This window comes from Heterocephalus glaber, unplaced genomic scaffold (genome assembly GCF_053883595.1).
Source record: "Heterocephalus glaber isolate CG9 unplaced genomic scaffold, H.glaber_assembly_v1.0 deba00000122, whole genome shotgun sequence".
In the NCBI taxonomy this organism is placed as follows: Eukaryota; Metazoa; Chordata; class Mammalia; order Rodentia; family Bathyergidae; genus Heterocephalus; species Heterocephalus glaber.
In genome coordinates this window covers 47481483-47500642 of record NW_028258138.1, presented here as the reverse complement: position 1 = coordinate 47500642, position 19160 = coordinate 47481483, and the positions used below count along the sequence as shown (strand labels likewise).

The 19160-nt window shown below is 35.6% G+C and overlaps 1 protein-coding gene across 6 annotated transcripts in view; it reads left to right on the top strand.

Moving 5' to 3' along the window:
- Window positions 1-19160, top strand: part of Dcbld2 (discoidin, CUB and LCCL domain containing 2) — a 109216-nt gene that overhangs the window by 68959 nt on the left and 21097 nt on the right. For 5 of the 6 annotated variants that reach the window (XM_087214219.1, XM_021238786.2, XM_087214222.1 and 2 more), the window contains 10 exons: window positions 50-183; window positions 2001-2041; window positions 3282-3497; window positions 4518-4642; window positions 9279-9429; window positions 10442-10528; window positions 10664-10789; window positions 13735-13828; window positions 17616-17665; window positions 18525-18662. In XM_087214219.1, coding sequence (XP_087070345.1) covers window positions 50-183; window positions 2001-2041; window positions 3282-3497; window positions 4518-4642; window positions 9279-9429; window positions 10442-10528; window positions 10664-10789; window positions 13735-13828; window positions 17616-17665; window positions 18525-18662 — 1162 coding nt within the window. The remainder of the gene's footprint in view (window positions 1-49; window positions 184-2000; window positions 2042-3281; window positions 3498-4517; window positions 4643-9278; window positions 9430-10441; window positions 10529-10663; window positions 10790-13734; window positions 13829-17615; window positions 17666-18524; window positions 18663-19160) is intronic. The other variant, XM_087214209.1, reaches the window with a different exon arrangement.

Here is a 19160-nt window from a genome sequence, read left to right as displayed (position 1 = left end):
GAATAGCAAAAGAAAATTCAAACTAATACTTTCTTTTCCCTTCCTCAAGTCCTCACCATTATGCGTGGCTGGTATACATGCAGGAGTAGTGTCGGATGTGTTGGGTGGCCAAATCAGTGTTGTAATTAGTAAAGGCATCCCATACTATGAAAGTTCTTTGGCCAACAACGTCACATCTGTGGTGTAAGTATATATGCTATTTATAATATGCTTGCTGGGGATGGGAGACTAGCTCAGTCTCACCAAGATCACTCTTAGAAGATGTTTGTGAAGTAACATTTATGGAGTAGAACATTTGTGTTCTCAGTGTCTTAAGTATTTTCAGAAGGATAGGCAGTGTTGTACTATTTTAGTTTATTCTATTTCGAAAAAGTAGCATTTGGAAGGGTGATTTGTTTCTTCGTGTTCTATGTCTTAAAAACATCTGGGCTAATAGTCTAGAAGTTTGTTGCCAAATTTGTTCCTTTATTGTGAAGATCAGAAGGCCTGTTGTGTACCTTATAATCCTTGCAAACCAGGATGGATTGAGGACAATTGAAATTCTGTGAGTGTAAAATAAATTTTGACACTTAAGTAGTGCTATGATTCTCCCATCCCAAGAGGATACTGAATATATTTGCATGGATTTTACAGAGTTCTCCTGTTTTATAGAACATAGAATAGGCATCAGAAGCAGAAGTTGACATTATATAAAAACGCAGTGTGTTTTTATAAATCTTGCCTCTTAGTGTGCTCAGCAGTGTGTATTTATAAATCTTGCCTCTTAGTATATTCAGTCCTGTAGACAACAGTAAGCCTAACTGAAGCTAGCTAGCATTTCATCAGAGGTCTTAAGCCAGATTCATTCAGTAGACACGAGCATAGTCTGTACCCAGGTCAGGATAGAGCAGGAGTTGGCAGTCTTTCTTTGTAAAGATCTAGCTAGTAGATAGTTTAAACTTTATGGACTACATGTATCTGTTATTTATTCTTTATTCACTGCTTTTTAACTATGTAAAAACCATTCCTAGCCTACTGGCCATACCAAAGAAGCCATGCATGGACAGGCTATCATTTCCCTCCCCATCCCCATTGTAAAGTCACCAGTCAGCTACCTTTCTTTTTGGTTTTTCTTTTTTGTTGTTGTTGCTGTTGTTTTGTGAGACTGGGTCTCACTATATAGTTCAAGCAGTCTTTGTACTTACTCTGTAGTCTGGGCTGACCTTGAACTCTTGGCAGTCCTCTGCCTCAGCTTTCCAAGTTCTGGGATTATAGGTGTATACTACTATGCCAGGCTTTTTTTGTTTTGTTTTTGGGTTTTTCGAGACATGGTTTCACTATGCTACCTTTCTTTTGGCTTCTGAGGTTTTTGTATATATCCTTTCTCCTGTTTTACCTTTAGAAAGAACTTTTTGTGTATGTAAATTCTTTCTTTCATACTTAAAAAACATGCAGGTAGATTACATTCCCTTCTAACATTTTGTTAAATGCAAGAGTGTAATTGAGGACTTTATTCTTCCAGGCCCCCTGGAGCCTTATGACCTGCTATCTAGTGAACTTCTCACTTGTCTTGCTCTTTCATTCACATCAGTTCTCCCATTCTGGCCCTTCCTTTGAAATTTGGAAGTGATGCTACATTCTAATACTGAAACTCACCCTGAATGCAGTCTATTGGTAGCTCTTCCTCTCTTTACTATAAGAAACATGAGCCTCTTTCTCTGAAAATATACCTTTATTCTTTCACCAAAAGTTGCTATTTCATAGAAAAGTTTTAGGAGTTAATTTATTTTATGAAAAAGAAATAAAATATGTAGTAAAGGTTATATACACATACTTGCATGTTCTACTAAATTCTTATAGAAGAAGTTGTTTTATGCTGATTTCAAAGGTTGCTCTTAGAAATGAGACTTTCTCTTTTGAAGAACATCAGTTGTCTTAATTTTTAGCCATGTAAGTTTCACTAATATGAGGAAGTCATGTGTTATGTGAGTATCATAAGAAAATACCTTTTTCTTTTTCAGGGGACACTTATCTACAAGTCTTTTTACATTTAAGACAAGTGGTAAGCCTTTCATGGAATTTCTAACATTGTAAGTTGTATAATAGCTAATTTTTTCTAACACCAGCTGTTGGTCAGGCACTGCTGGGTTTTTTGCACTTTCTTATTTGCCATAACAACACTGAGTAAAACAGGTACCTAATTACACAATGAATAAAATGGATCTTTTCTACTGTGTAAGCAGGAAGCTTCCTTAGAGAGGATGACTTTGATGAGATCAGGAGTGTTCAGGGTGGTATGGCCATGGACACTGAGAGGATGACTTTTGTAGCAGAAATTATTTGTTGAATGCAGCTTTTCATTTGTGAGTTCTTATGGTAGTGATAAAACACCAAGCAAAATAAACACACAGTCCTCATGGAGAGTGTTACATGTAAACAAAAACCAGAACAATGGGCTGGGGATTTAGCTCAGTGGTGCTGTGCCTGCCTCGCAAGTGCAAGGTCCTGAGTTCAATCCCTAGTACCACAGAAAAACCAAACAAAAAAAAAACCAGGAGGTAAAGGAGCAAGTTGGCCACTTATCTGGTAGATGCCTCAGAGAGCTGGTGATACACCTCCATACACTAACAGTTATTACTCATAGATGCAGTCAGCCCTCTGCAACCATGCTTTCACATGTGCACATTGACAGTACTAAGGGAAAAAAATTTCATCTTTACTGAACATGTGCAGACTTTATTGTCATTGCTCCTTAAATAATACAGTATAACAACTGTTTACATTGTATTAGGCATTGTAAGCAATCTACAGACGATTGAAAGTAAGTGGTACCTCTATTCATAAATGCTTTTATTTGCAATCAATATGGTTTGCAAAGAAAAGTATTTGGCAAAATTTTGTTTTTGTTTGCAAACTCTACGCGAGGTGACAAATACAACTGTGGCCATGTTTCCCATACAAACACAAACATCCATCTTTTCCAAAATCATAGAACAAATTAAGTGCATGAACTGAGGTAGTGTACACAGAAAGAATATATATTGGATATGTGCTAATAATGCAGCATTTTATATAAGGGACTTGAACATCTGTGGGTTTTGTTATCTGCTTGGTGGCAGGAGGTGGGCTCTTGGACCCAATCTGCTATGGATATTGAAGGGTATGTATTTGTAAGTTTTTTAAGGATACACAAAGATAGGGATACAAGAAGCACTAGCCTAATTGTGTAATAGAAAGTTTGCAGAAACCAAGTTTATATAGGTTTTAAATTTACATCTGGAAACCAAATTTTTTTTTTTCAGGTTGTTATGGAACATTGGGAATGGAATCTGGTGTGATTGCTGACCCTCAAATAACAGCATCATCAGTACTGGAGTGGACTGACCACACAGGGCAGAAGAACAGTTGGAAACCTGAAAAGTCCAGACTGAAAAAACCTGGACCTCCTTGGGCTTCATTGGCCACTGATAAAAATCAGTGGTTACAAATAGATCTGAATAAGGAAAAGAAAATAACAGGTTAAAAGATATGATTTTATTTGGAAACCTGGTAACATCTAAGATTTTCATAGAAAATTAAGTCACTGAAAATTTAATTATATAGTTTCAGTTTTTCTTCACTGATGCTGCTACTACTAAAGACAATTTTTTGGATTTTATTTTATTTTATTTCATTTTTTGAAACAGGGTCTTGCTATGTAGTTCAGACTGGCCTTGAACTCACAGTGATCCTCCTGCCTTGGCCTCCCAAGTGCTAGAATTGCAAGCATATGCCACCACTCCTGGCTCAGGATAGTTTTGTGAAACATGGTGGTACAGGGGATTGAACCCAGGCTATACCTGTGTCTCCAGGACTTTAAATTTTTTTTTTTTTAATTTTGAGACAGTGTCTCACTAAATCTCTGAATTGCTCAGGTGATGTCCTAACTTGCAATCCTCTTTCCTTAGCCTCCCAGAGTTCTGGGATTACAGGTGGGCACCAGCATACATGCCTGGCTGTTACTTAGTTCTTAAAAACTTTATTTTTTCATTGCAATAATCAACTCTTACAGTCATTAAGAGAAATTTATATCCAAGAAGAATCCATTTTAAGTGCTATAAATACCAAGTGTTCTACATGTGCTGTAAACTTGATTTAGAACTCAGTGAATGGTCAGAATAATTGGCCAAGATTGGTTTTAAATAATTTTGTTAAAAAGATTTATTTTTCTTTGGTACCAAAAATAATATCAATCATCACCCTTAATTTTCCCATTCCCAGAAAGTCATTCTTAACTCAGAATTTGAAATATATTTTATATTCATGTGAACATTAGCTGCAAAAATAGAATAGTCCTTTTCTTAATGCACAGCCATAATTCTCCCTGTCTCTGCAAGGAAACAAGTCCAAAGATTTAATACCTATTATGATGAAAACTTGCATTTAGTGATAGAAGTAATAGGCAAAAACACTTGTACAGTGCAACTCAAGTGCTCATCCTTTGATGCTGAATGACTCTGGGACTCAGACCCTGTGCACTAACACAAACTGTTCTCCAGGCATTATCACCACTGGATCTACCATGGTAGAGCACAATTATTACGTATCTGCTTACAGAATTCAGTATAGTGATGATGGGCGGAATTGGACTGCATACAGTGAGAGGAGGACAGAGCCGTACAAGGTAAAATGATTACCAAGTATTTTTTAAAACAGGCCTTTGCCAAAAATCATAAAAGTTCAGCTGTGTGAAGGAGATGTAATCGTTAATCATTTTGTCTTCCTCTGCCCTCTTCTGGTTATTTTAGGTAAAGTATTGCCTGTCCTCTGGTTAGAAAAATTTTCTCCCTTGATTCTAGATCCCTTTTTAAGTACTTTACTAACTTTTGTGACTGCATTTTTAAGTGAAATTTTTGGCCACTTCATTAAGAAATACTAAAAAGCAACTTGCAATTTCTTGTCGTTATGAACTTAGCTTGTTCCCAGATTTCTGCTCTGTAGACAAGAGGTAAAAAGACAAAAAAGGTGAAGGATACAGTGCTTTAAATACTTGGAAGATCTGATCAAGATCAGCTAACCATCTTTTATCTTACAGAACTTCTGTTTTCCTACCTGAAGTGTTTCTTTAACATCCAATGATAATTGTGAAGTTTTTTTTCACTTAGCAAAACATTATAAAAGTGCTGGTATGAGCGAGAAAAGATAAGATGTGGAGAGTAGGCAGAAATGGATCTCATCCAGATGTTTATACCTTTCACCTGCAGAATTATTCTGGGCTTCTGTCCTGTGATCTACCACAGGGACTTTTAAGTGGGGAAATCCTGTCCCCAAGGCAAATAGGTGCCTCCCTCTAGACTTGAAACTATGAGCAGAATTTTCCAATGAAATTTCCCACTAAGTTTGGTTTTGACTATGTGATATTTTCACTTTTGTATTTTGTGTTTCATTTGGTCATAATCTTCAGTTTCTACTTTTCTCATCAATCTTTTTAAAATTCCAGGTATCCTTATTATCTTTATATAATATAAACTCTTGTGCTACTGTTCAAGGCCTTCCTTCTTATCTTGTTTTTATCTTGTAAACTTCAACTTTGTTGCCTCTCTAGCTTTTGAAGCAAGTAGCAGTACTGTCTGTATACCTGTCTTCTGCTTAATGCTCCAAACTTGGTGATCCTTTTTTTTTTAAAATTAATTTTATTGGTACATTTTAGGTATACAACATAATGACACACATCATTGGAGATTTGTACCTTTACATAATAAACTTGGTGGTTCTTAATTCTAACACATCCATATTTATTTAATATTTGTTACACTTGTGGAAAAAAAGTGCAAAAAATTTTTTCTTTTTTGGTACCAGGGATCAAACTCAGGACCTCACACTTGGCAGGGAGGTGCTGTGCTGCTGAGCTAAATCCCCAGTCCAAAAGTTTTAAAATTTCAAGAATATTCCATGCTTATATTGTAGATACCCAACAGCATTGAATTATATATTTCTGAAAAAACTTAACTTTGCTTCATTTTTGGAAGATAATTTCCCTAGCTATAGAATTCTAGGTTGACTTTTTTCTTTCCATACTTTGAATAAATTGGTCAACTTTTCTGATTTATATTGTTTTTCATGAGACATCTGCTATTAATCTGGAATATCTTTCACAGTTCACTAATAGAGCATATAATAACTTCTAATATCTTTATTCATTTTATCATATGTGTTATACTTGGATCCTTTTACATTGATTAAGTATACTATTTAACATGCCTAGTAATTTTTGATTGTTTGCTAGTCATTATGAACTATGTTCGGTTTTTAATGTTTGCTGTTATGTCACTGCTTGGTGCGAGATTTTTAAAATTGTGATTATTCCATTACACATTTTTGCGCTTTATTTTTGATGCAGCTCAGCTATTGGAAAACAATTTGTTCTTTTTAAGGCTTACTTTTAAACTTTGCTGGGCTGGACCTGAGCAACTTTTAGTTCTAATTTTTCCCCACCACTGAGAAAATACTATTCTAAGTATTCAACTCAGTGTCCCATGTATTATGAAGTAGGGGTGCGGAGTTAGCTCAGTGGCATTGCCCCTGCCTCGCATGCACAAAGTCCTGAGTTCAAGCCCTGGTAATGGCAAAAAAAAATGGTAAGATGAAGTATCTCCATTTTACGGGTTGTCAGCATGAGGTATTCCCAGATCTGTGAGTCTGTGAGAATCATTCTGCTAGTAGTTCTTTTCCTGGCCACTGGTAATTTCTATACAAGTAACTAAAGATTTAAGGGAAAACTCCTCACAGATCCTCAAAGTCAGTCTCAGTCTCCTTCTTCTGCCCTCTTTCCCTCTCCAACTCTCATCTTTCCTAAACTCTGCCCAACATATTCTAGCTGCTTATTGGCCTTGCTATTTCTGAGCTCTTGTCTCTCAACTGAAACCACCGGACTCTGTTTGGGATCTCTGCACTGACCTGGAAGTTTTCTCTAGGTAGTAGTTGGGTGATGGCAGATCTCCTCTCATTTGTTTGCTTTTTTTTTTGGTACCGGGGATTAAACTCAGGTCCTTGCACTTTCGAGGCAGGCAGCTGAACCACTGAGCTAAATCCCCGGCGCTCATATGTTTGCTTTTTCTGTGCAATTACTGCCTTAAGCTGTCCGTTGTCCAATGTTGGAGAACCATTATTTCATGTATTTTACTCAGTTTTTCACGTTTGCAAAAGAATAAATCCAGTCCTTGTTACTCTTTCATAAGCAGAAGTACAAATTCTCACATTGAATTATGTAGTACAACAATTTTTCTTTCCCATTCATCCATCTGCTTCCTCATCTCTCCCCATCTCAGATAATTTGTGTGTTGACTTTCTTTTTTTTTTTGGTACTGGGGATCGAACTCAGGTCCTTGTGCTTGCGCAGCAGGCACTGAAACCACTGAGCTAAATCCCCAGCCCAAAATTTATTTATTTATTTTTGGCACCAGGTATCAAACTCAGGTCCTTGCGCTTGTGCAACAGGCAGGGTAAATCCCCAGCCCTGTGTGTTGATTTTTCTAAGCCTATACTGTACATACATACAGATAGAGACCAAGCTTCGTTTTATGTTTACAAAATAGGATTGATAAACTTACACAACTTGCATGATTTATTACTTTCTAATATGCCATATATGTATTTGGTAATATCCAATAAGATTTAAGTCCCTTGAAGAATAGAAACTCAAATTTCATTTCTAGTCTATGCTAATGACACACCTGACTATAGCACATCACTTTTACTGTTTTATAAAATTGTTCTTTTAAGACTTTTATAAAATTGAGATTACAATATATAGACCTTATAATCATTCTTTTTATTTATTAGTACATACTTGTACATAATGTTTACATTCCTTGTGGGGAATTGGTACATGTACATAATACATCTTAATATCTCTTACATCTCCTTTTACTTCCCTTCCTACTCCTCCCATCTCTTGATTCTCTTTTTTAGGGGGAGGGATACATGTTTGCCATAATACTTTCTATGTCCTAAAATGTTTTGCTCTCGTTCCTGTTCTAATAATATGACTACAAATAATTGTCTTCATTTCAGAGAAATATTGAAGAAAATCATGGAAGCTTGTGAGTGTGAAGATTATTATAATTCCAAAACAAACCTTTTAGAAAATGAAGGATATTGGCATGTCTTTAGAGACTTTGTAATTCCATGAATCAGCCAAGAAGAAATAGCCATAATATTTGGGAAATTAAGCCTTTACTTGCTCTCACCTTAGCTGATTAAAAAAAAATACCAGTTTGATTTTATGGCAGTGTCTACTTATTATGGGTCTTAAGAAGCTACCTAGTTGATTTGACTGGAGGGATCAAGCAAGGCACTTCATGGCTTGTTGGGACCCTCTACTTAATATTAAAACTCAGATACAGTTACTGCCCTGGCCTTTAATATTGTACCATCCGCTAGATTCTTTGAGTCAGTTTTCTGTGCCCTGCCTGTTTCATTCTGAAGAGCTTCTGAATCAGTTATCTGAAAATGCTTTATAAACAGCAGATCCAGTGTTAAGATACTATCATTTTTTTTTTCTAGAAATAGTTGAGGGAACAAGTCACTTGTTCCCTCTGAGAGCTATTTATGGAATGCATTTGTAGCTGTTTAGTTATGTTCATTAAATTAGACCACAGAATGGTTTTTTAGAGTTACTTGTCTGGTTCAGGTAGCAGCAAGTAATGAATGAAAACTGGAATTATATGGGACCTGTCTTAATTGAGTTTATCCAGTAGGTGGAGGTACATATCTGTTATTAGCTAGTATATGTTCCCTTTCAGTCTGAAAACAATTATAAAAAGTACACAAGTGGGCCGGGGATTTAGCTCAGTGGATCCGCTGCCTGCCTCGCAAGCTCAAGGACCCAAGTTTGATCCCCGGTACCAACAAACAAAAAGTACACAAGCAAAGCATTTCCTGTAAGACTTTGTATGATCTATTATCTTTTTATTTTAAAAATAAAACTAATATATATAAATAATTTGGAATTCCACAGGACTAGAATTCAGAATTTATTAATGCAATAAACTGTTTCTTTGTGACTGAAACACTTTTCCCTTTTCCAGAGTTTCAAATTAGCACTCCTGTTAAATTCTTGAATTATTTTTATATTCAATATTTTTATTTCATAAATTTTTAATGAAAAGTTTTTAAAATTATTAGTTTATTTTGTAGAAATTGATTCTTATTGTGATACTTTACAGATGTTGTTTAAGGCTCAGAGCAAAAGTGGAGCAGGTTAGCTTTGACCTCTGTTGATGTAAAGTATCAATAAATTTGTTGGGTTTTTTTTAAAGATATTTCAAGGAAACAAAGATTATCACCAGGATGTGCGTAACAACTTTTTGCCACCAATTACTGCACGTTTTATTAGAGTGATCCCTATGCAATGGCAGCAGAAAATTGCCATGAAAGTGGAACTGCTCGGATGTCAGTTTATTCCTAAAGGTAAAGAGACATGCGTTTAAAACATGTTATTTTCAATAGATTGTTCATTTTTAAATATTTAAAAATTGACACACAATAATTAGGTTTGTGTTACTACACATAGAAAATACATTTATGTGACATTTCAATCCATGTATATAATGTGTAATGATCAGATCAGGGTAGTTGACATATGTGTCACCTCAGACATATATTATTTCTTTGTGTTGGGAACATTCAAAAAATGCTTTCTACTGGGGAGTTAAATGGGTTTTGCTATTCTCAGAGAAAGTAATAAATAAAATATAAGTACTTTTGTGTTTAATTATAGTACCATTTATAGGAATTTTTAAAAGTAAAAAATTATAATATTAAAAAGTTACAGAGCCAGGGATTTAGCTCAGTGATTCTACCACTGCTTTGCAAGTGCAAGGTCCTGAGTTCGATCCCCAGTACCCCCAAAAAAATAGATAAATAAAAAGTTGCATATCAGAATTATTACCATAATTACAAGTGAAAGAAGTAGCATCATTCTTATGAGATATCTAGATTGAATTTTAATAAATTTAATCAGGTCTCATGTGCTATATTATAAGCACTGAAGATTAGAACCATAACTGAGGCCTAAGTACCTCTCACTTTGAATTAACTAAAAGTGAGAATAACTTCTCACAGTATTTTACAATATTTTAAAGTTGTATCCCCCACAACTACCACAATGCCTGACGTGTAGTTTGTTCTCCATAATTACTGCATTAATTAAATAATTAATATGTCAAATTGTGATGATACCTATATAGTGTTAGATTTTAACATCATTCCACTTCTTAATATTTTCCTAAGATTATTTTTAGATGATTTAGTTATCTAAAAACTGAAAAATCTTGGTATAATTGTATATTTAATGCAGAATATGATATTTATACTTATTCTGAGATTTAAAAATCACTGCAAAAATTTAATAACATTACTGTTTTTTAACTATGGTTTATTAAAAGCAAAATGTATTAAATTTTTTAAACCATTTTTCAAGGTCGTCCTCCAAAACCTACTCAACCTCCACCTCCTCAGAAGAACAGTGACCGCAAAAATACCACAGTCCCTCCCAAAGTAGCCAAAGGTACGCCTGCTTCTAATGTGAGAACTTGTTAGTACCTGGATTTGTGCTATAATTTTTGATATGTGTATTTAAACATTATGAAGTAAATTCATCTTAAGGTATAGATTAAAAAATTGTTTCTAAAACTTGTTTAAGGTCATGCCCCAAAATTTACTCAGCCATTACAACCGCGCAGTAGTAATGAATTTCCTGCACAGACAGACCAAACAACTGTCACTCCTGATATCAAAAATACGACCATAACTCCAAATGTAACCAAAGGTATGCGAATGCAAAAATGAATACCTGTTATAGTGTATGTTTTTAACAAATGCTTTCAGGACCATTTCCAGCTTAAGGCCTTGGTTTCTTTCCCTTCCACTGTAGTTTTTAAGTCTTAACAAAAAATTTAATTGCACTTTTTAGAGAAAAGACTGGCTGCACTGACCATGTTAAATTGCTATTTAAATATTTAGAGACAGCTACTGTTTTATAGCCTTTCTCTTTTTATATTTTCCCCCTTCCAGCTAAACATACTGAGTGTCAGGCTTAGAAATACAGTATTTCTAGAAGTCACTAAAATCAAACACTTTGTTTTTTTGCTCTAGTGGTCTATTAATTTAGTGGACAAGGAGCTTGGTGGCAAAGAGGGAAAACAGAAACAGAACTGTTGGGTGAAAACTAAGTACTATTTTTTTAAAGTACGTTAATGTACTCAAAAAATTTTTCATCTCTTTTTCTAAGTTTATAATTATGATTTGAAATTGTACAAAAGTATTAGAATTTACTTTCAAATTGTGTTACCAGTGAGAAATAAGGTGTTCAAATGTACAAAAACATAGTTAAAACATAGAAAAAATATTCTTTTTACTAATTGTTGAAAAAAATTTCAGTTGAATTCAGGGAAAAAAACTGTCAGTGTTGTAAGGGAATTAGTACCAGTGTGGACAGATAAAAAGCATACAGATTTTCAGCAAAAGTGTAGAGAGAAGTGAAAGCAGTTAATCTAGAGCAACATTTGCCACATGGAACTCTAATCATTCTCATTTTCTAAAAATTGGCTAGATTCAGATAACTTTCTTCGACATACCACATGCCAATTTCTTTCTTATCTTTTGAAGAATTTTAACAAAGATCACTTGCAGAGTTCTCAGCGGCAAGAAATCTCAACATCTCCCAAAGAGCTTCTTCCAATTTGCAGAAGTCTTGTGTTTAGGCAGGATCCCAGGCCACATGCCTGGATGGAAGAACAGTCACTTAAAGTATCATTCCATCTTAAAATCTTGATTATAGAACATCAAAATCTCAGGGTTAAGAGCATCCTTAAAATCTTCCAGAGCCAGGATTCTTGTAACCTTAAAAGGAATAACAGAGAATGGGCTGGTAGTCTCAGTTGAAGGCCTCCTGCCTTCTTTTCTTTGAGATGGTAATGTATAGATTTATTAATTTTTAAAACCTCAACAGATACTTTAAGGCCTCTGATTCAGTCACATGGCATTCATCTAAACCTGACTGTTCTCTCCAGTTTCACAAATTTTAGAGAAAAAACACATTTACTTTTCTGAATTGAGTTTCATAGACTGAGTCATAATTTTTGTTTTATGCACTTCACCTTCTCTATTTTTACATTCAGGCCAAGAGTGATTTCAGGGAGAAAGTCATGTCATGGTCAGATGTATGCTGGCGATCATTGAGATTTTGCTAGTGAACTCTTCTGTTTGTTCTCAACTGAAACTATTTTTTAACATTCTCCATATTTTTTTCAAGCATTTGACCAGGAGATCTTTATTCACTCTCAGTTACTTCTCCAACTTTGCAAAAAAGTGGAAACCACTGGAAGGGAAATAACTTCTTAAGGAGCCAAGAAACTTACATGCATCCTCTGTTCAGTGCCTTGATCAAGGGAGTTCCTTGTGCCGCCTGGAAGTAATCACTTCATCTGTGCCCTGGCACCCATCCGTTGGCTTCTCAGAGCCCCCTGCCATTATTGATTATGCTGCCTCTACCCTCTGTCATCAGTCTTTTCCTCTCTTTTGGATACAGCATGAAAGGAGTAAAAAAAGATGTTGCAGTTAGACTCACTGCAGTATCTGGGTCATAGCCCCACCTGAATATCAGTAGTTGCCACTGTTCTCATCCTCATGGCTAGGAGGGGATTGAAGGATGAAGAAAGAAACTAATATTCAAGGTACCCTTGGTCATTTCACTTTGTGTACCAGGGCCCAGGATTCTTTATGAGTAGGGTAAGATAAAGGTATTAAATGTTTTCTAAGTTCTGGCCAGCTTCAGCATTTGTTGGTTTCTGAACTGTTGATACACACTTTTTTTCCGGTCAGCTTTATTGTGTTTAACACTATTGTTACCTTCCTATATCTATAAATATTTTGCTATTATGTATAACACAATTTTCAAGTGCTAAATTATATTCTACTATTCAGAGGACACCATGATTCACTTAATCCCTCTCATCATTGGATATTCAGATTATTTCCAGTTATGCACAAATAGGAATTAACATCTTTGATGCTGCATCTTAGAATATCTTCTTAATTTCATGGGAAGAATAAATTCTAGCTGTAGAATTACCAACTCTCATAAGTTTTTATACATATTTCCTCAAAATGCCAATCAGAAAAATATACCTTACATTCCTATGTTTTAAAAATACCTATTTCTTAGCATTCTCTTCAACAATTAGTTGTTCTTTTAAGTATGTGTCAAGTTGATAAGCAAGAATAGTGTTTTGTTCTTGTTTTAACTTACATTTATTTGATTACTAATGAGGCTAATTTATTTAATGTATTGATGATTGATCGCCACTGATTTTTTCTATTATAGTGTTTGCTTTTGACTTGTACAGTCCTATGTTAATTCTTCATATTATTACATATGCAGAAAATTCACTTTCCCTACTTACTGTTTGTCTTTCTATTTTATTTTGGTGATATAAAACTTAACAAAAATTTTAAACATAAACAAAGATGGAATGATTGGTATATCTGTAAAACTTTTTGCAATTGCTAACTCATGCCCAGTGTGGTTTCATAAATTATAGATAAGCTATTTGTTGATACAGGAAAATGTTAAGCAATGATATGGCTAAATCTTTTCAGTCTTTTTCCTCATCATTTCTGCCTTTTGTGTTATGTGGTTTTTTAATTTTTAAAAATTTTTATGCCTTTGATGTTTATGTGGTTTTTTAATTGTTTAAATTTTTATAATTTTAGATGTAGCATTGGCTGCTGTTCTTGTCCCTGTGCTAGTCATGGTCCTCACTACTCTTATCCTAATATTAGTATGTGCTTGGCATTGGAGAAACAGGTTAGTACAGAGGTAGTTCACCTCATTGGTTCTGGGGGTCAGAGGGAGTGTTCCAGTGTTAAATAGAAACTAAATTTAGAAGATAAAACAGTTTACCCATTTGAGAATGAGAGTCATTAGAATAAAAACTACATATATTTCTTATTATTCCCATTAAAAACTAATAAGTTCAATTCCCAGTTAGTTACTTAGTACCTTTCTTATATTAAGTTCTACATTATACATTGGAATTTGTGCAGTAATGTGATCAATGTCTGATACAATAAATAGTAGTCATTTTTACTGAAGAAAGAGGATAATTTATTTCACTAAAGTGATGAGTAGGGTTGCCTGACACAAAATAAGGAACTATCCTATACATGAAGTACTGGTACTGAAGAGAACCATTCAAATTTATTTGAAGCCTTTTCTTCAGGAAAGGAAAATTCTCATATTTCACCTTAAAGGAGTTGGGGTTGCCTAGATAGAGGAAGGTAGAGAGATAGATGTTATAGACTGTTTGGATCATTAGAGGAAAATACCATAAATGTGGTGACTTGTAAACAACAAACCTTTATTTCTCACAGCTCTGGAGGCTGTGAGGCACTGGAAGATTTACTGACCATTGAGGGGCCCCTTTCTAATCCAAAGAGTACCTTCTTGTTCTGTCCTCACATGGAGGGAGGTGTGAGCAGGTTCCCTCAGGCCTCTTTTCCAAGGGCAATAGCAGGGTTAGAATTTAAACATTGGAATTTGGAGAGACACAGACATTTAAAGGGTTACAACAGAGAATAGCCCAAATTGAGGGAATTACCTGAGTAAAGACAGAGAAATAGGGTCTAGGCAGAATATTGAGTTATCTTTTGTGAGGTTGGCATGAGGGAGTCCTCAGCACCAACCATAGAAATCTTTAGCTTTTATTCTGTGGATGGGATAATCATTGAATATTAAGCACATAGGTGATACTATCATATGATTGTAGAAGGATAGTGACAGGATTTATGAAAAGTGAATTGGATTAATTGAAGAGGAAAAAGAAAGTCAGAGAAATGAGTTATGAAACTAATTAGGCCTGGCAGAAACATGGCACTGATTCTAAGGAAGGTAGGAGATGGAGGGGAGATGTTTCAGAGCACCATCAAAAGGATGCATGACTAGTTGTGTACTAAAGAAGGAAGAATCTGGGGTGGATTGTGGTTTCTGTCTTGTCCAGTTAGACCAGTAGTGATATCAAGTTGAGATAACAGCAGGAGGGGCAGGTTTGGTAGAGAAAGAAGATGGTTTTATATGTTCAATTATTCAACAGATATTTGACTCCTTGGCTGCTACCCTGTGCCAAGTATTGAGCCATCCAGAAGTGAACCTCAAAGCTTATAGACTAGGAAAAGATACAGTACAGAAAACTGTCAGCTTTGGCATGGAGTACAGAATTTGTGTCACAGGAGGGAGCTAGAGAAGCATCTTAGATGGATATCAGATTCATGGTGTTGGGAAGACTGAGCAGAGCCAGTGAGTTAGTGTGAGGACAGTAAAGAAAGGAAGAGACAAAAAGGGCTGCAGAAAAGGGAAGAGGGGAAAGTGCATGTGGTGCATTCAGTGAACTGAACAACAATAATAATAATGACAAAGCCAACAATATAACTTGCCTGAGGTCACTGGCTGGAAAGTGGCAAAGTAGTTTTGGGCCAGTCTTCACAGCTTATTCTCTTATCCCTGCTATGAAGGTATAATAAATAAATGCATAAATATAATCAATTGTGGTAAAAACATAGAGGTGTGAGAGTGAGGATAGGGGAGAGGAGTTTTTGAGAGGGAGGCAGGAGTTAGGTCCTGAAATCAATTTGTTATTTATTTATTTTTATTTTTTTGGTACCGGGGATTGAACTCAGGTCCTTGCGCTTGCGCAGCAGGCGACGAAACCGCTGAGCTAAATCCCTGGCCCGCTGAAATCAGTTTGGGATGGTGTTTTATTAAAGGACCCTTGAATATTCAGATTCCCAAAAGGAGTCAGAATACATGTCTAGTATTCAGGACAAGAGGGCTAAGCTAGAGAATTAGACCAACAGTGTAGTTGAAATTCCTGATTATTAGCTTCTCTACAAAGAGTAAAGGAACAGATACCATCAAGGTGCTGTGGAAAATAGGAAGGAGGAAAAATAATAAAAACAGCTGCAACTTACTGAATCCTTAACCCACACCAACCACTATTCTAAGCACTTAAACGTAACGAACAACCTGAAGGCTTTTCACTTGAGATTTAATTATAAAATCCTTTGTATTCAACCTTTAGTATTGAGGCCATTAATTTTTGTCCTAGTTATATAGACTATCACTTTCATGTAGAAAACATTAATTTTTTTTTAAATCGTAGGGTAACTAGAGGAGTGGTCCTCAGCCTTTTTAGGTACCACTTGGGTAGAAGACAGATTTTTCACAGTGCGAGCTGGGGGTTGGGAGGGTGAGTGGGATGGTTTCCAGATGATTCAAAGAGCCTGCAACCTACCTAACTATGCAAATCTAATGGCCATCACTGATCTGAAAAGAGGTAAAGCTCTGGTGGTAATACCTTTGCTCACTTACCTGCCAACTCATCTCCTATTGTCCAGCCTAGTTTATAACAGGTCCCTCCCTGGGGGGAGGGTTTGGGCCCCAGGGCTGAACTAGAGGGTTTTCAGGGAGAAAATTACTTAATAAGCCATCATATTTTATCATTTCCATTCCAGTTTTTTATTACCAGCTTTAACACCTCTTATCTTTTCCACAAATTTATATTATACTTTATTTTGAGATAATGAAATAATTTAAATACAGTCATGCTTTAAAGATGAAGAAATTTTAAATATCAGTAATAAAGACAGCCTTACATAAGAAATAAATGTTTTCCCGTGTAAAAAATAAATGACTTGGGCTCTTTACGAAAGCCAAATTTATGATCTTGAGCAAATCATATAGCTGCCTTACCCTCACTTATAGACAAGAATAATTTCTGCTTTCTCATTAGCCTGAAAAGTACTAATTTTAGTTAAATTATATTTACAAAACTGAATCAGAAAGTATTTCACTTTCTTTTTTTTTGTAAAAGCTTCTTGATCAATAGTAATTCTTAATAGAGGGAGACATTTCTCCTGGGGAGAACAAATTAGAATTTTTACAGGTGGACTGGGGAGAATCTTTTTTGTTATACTTGATGGCTCTGAACTCTCCACACACTCTGGTGCCTCCCACGCTTTGAGAACCATTTTCCTCCCTTTGCCGTTTGTCACTGTTAGTGAGAGCATTGATGCATGCTGAAATATGAAGGGAATGGCATCTGTGCAGTTAAGGGTCTGAGACACTTCCAACTTCTCTTGGGCAAAGGACTCTAAAAGAAAAGCAGAAAATTGGAAAAATGAACAACAGAATAGGAAACCAGTTTTTTTACTATGAACTTTTTGAATGAATTGATTTATGAAATTTATATTTGAATCCAAAACAGGCCTAACATGATTTGCCTATAGAAGCTCTCCTGTCAGGGCTTAGTCTTTGATTATCTTTTAATCTACAGACTTGCCCTTCTTTATTTCCTCTACCACTTTCCTGTGAATCATAGGTGGGTAACAAGGTAAATTTATTGAGAGCCAGAACTTAGAAGCTTCAGCAATGGCAACTCCAAAAGTTAAATGAAGTAGAGAATGCCCCCAGGTAGATCAGCAAGTAGAAATGTGTGTTCTTGACTAATTATTAACTCAGGTGTTCATGCTTCAGTTTCAGAGGTTTCTTACCAGAGTATGCACTCTGTTTGCTAATATTTCTTTCTGTACTTTTCCAGAAAGAAAAAAACTGAAGGCACTTATGACTTACCTACTTGGGACCGGGCAGGTAACTCATGTGGATTTTTTCATCTCTTTTCTGACTGAGGGAAATCCCTCCACTACAGGTGGCAGTAGTGTAAGAGGATTGTATTCTCTAGCCCATGCAGCTCCCCCATACTGATAGAAAAATGGCATGCTCTTCTCACTATTTTTACTCTTCTGCATTCTCTTCTAGTTAATCAGTAATGAAGTGGAAAGTGCAGATTTTTAATGATACATGGTGTTCTTTTTATTGTGGAAAGCTTGTCTGGTTTGTCCTATGTGTCTTCCTCTGAAGGGAGACCAGGTTTCTATGTGGTCTGGTGAGTGCTAAGTAAGAAACAAAGGGCCATGGTCCAGTAACAAAGTATGTTTGTCACACTGCTGTGGCTGCTCACTAAGTAAAATATAATAGTGTATAGGGTCTGCCATCTCTACAGTGATGGTTAGTCTTCTTTTGAACTGCTACAGGTGACATCAGAGGTCCCTTGACAGCCCCCCCCCTCATGTTACTGCTAGTATAAAAGGACAGTGGTGGAACAGATCACAGGGCTGCTGGTTCCCCAGGGTGAATCTTCGAAGGTATTGTTTGAGAAAAAATTATTTAAAACAATCCTTAACATAGACACACTATCTGGATACAACAGCAGTGATTTCTGCGTATGCATTTGATAGAGATCTCTACTCTGTTCTGCTTTCCACTGGATATTCTATCAATGCAGAAAATAAGCTTGAATATAAAGGCTAGTTTGTTTTAGGTATTTATTACCATGTTCTACCTTGCACTGGATATCCTATCAAAGCAGAAATACTCTTGAATATGAAGGTTAATATGAAGATACTGTTATACAAATAAATGGTCTCTTTGACTTATGATCACAATGAAGGTTGGTGGAAAGGAATGAAGCAGTTTCTCCCTGCCAAATCAGTGGAACACGAGGAAACCCCAGTTCGCTACAGCAGTAGTGAAGTTAATCATTTAAATCCGAGAGAAGTCACCACAATGCTACAGACTGACTCTGCAGGTAATTATGTGGCAGCTTTTGAGTGTAGGTAGAGGGAGAAACTGCCTATGTTTGCTGTAAACTGTTTTAGAATTGACAGTATCTTTGATATTTTTCATGTTAAAGAGGAATTAACTTTTGAAGGTAGACTTAAAAAAGACGACCTTGAGAGAATCATTTCTATGTCTTTGTTCTGTTCATAAAATTGGGCCATTTATTTCTAAAGGCTTTGGGAATTTTATGTGTTAACTTAAAATACTGTTTTTGTCTTGTTTTATTTTGGGCAAGGAACAGTGACAAGAGGAGAGCAGGAAAGACAGAAAAAGCCTTATAGTATCCTGTTATCCTAGTATACATTCATTTTAAATATTTTCTTATATGTGAAAAGGGAAAAAAATTATTATTTTCCAAAACTAATACTTATTCCAGTAATTAAATGCTTCTTTTCTAGTGAAGTACTCTGTAAATCTAAAGAACATATACAGATAGTCTATGCAGAGTTACATGAATAAAGCTTTC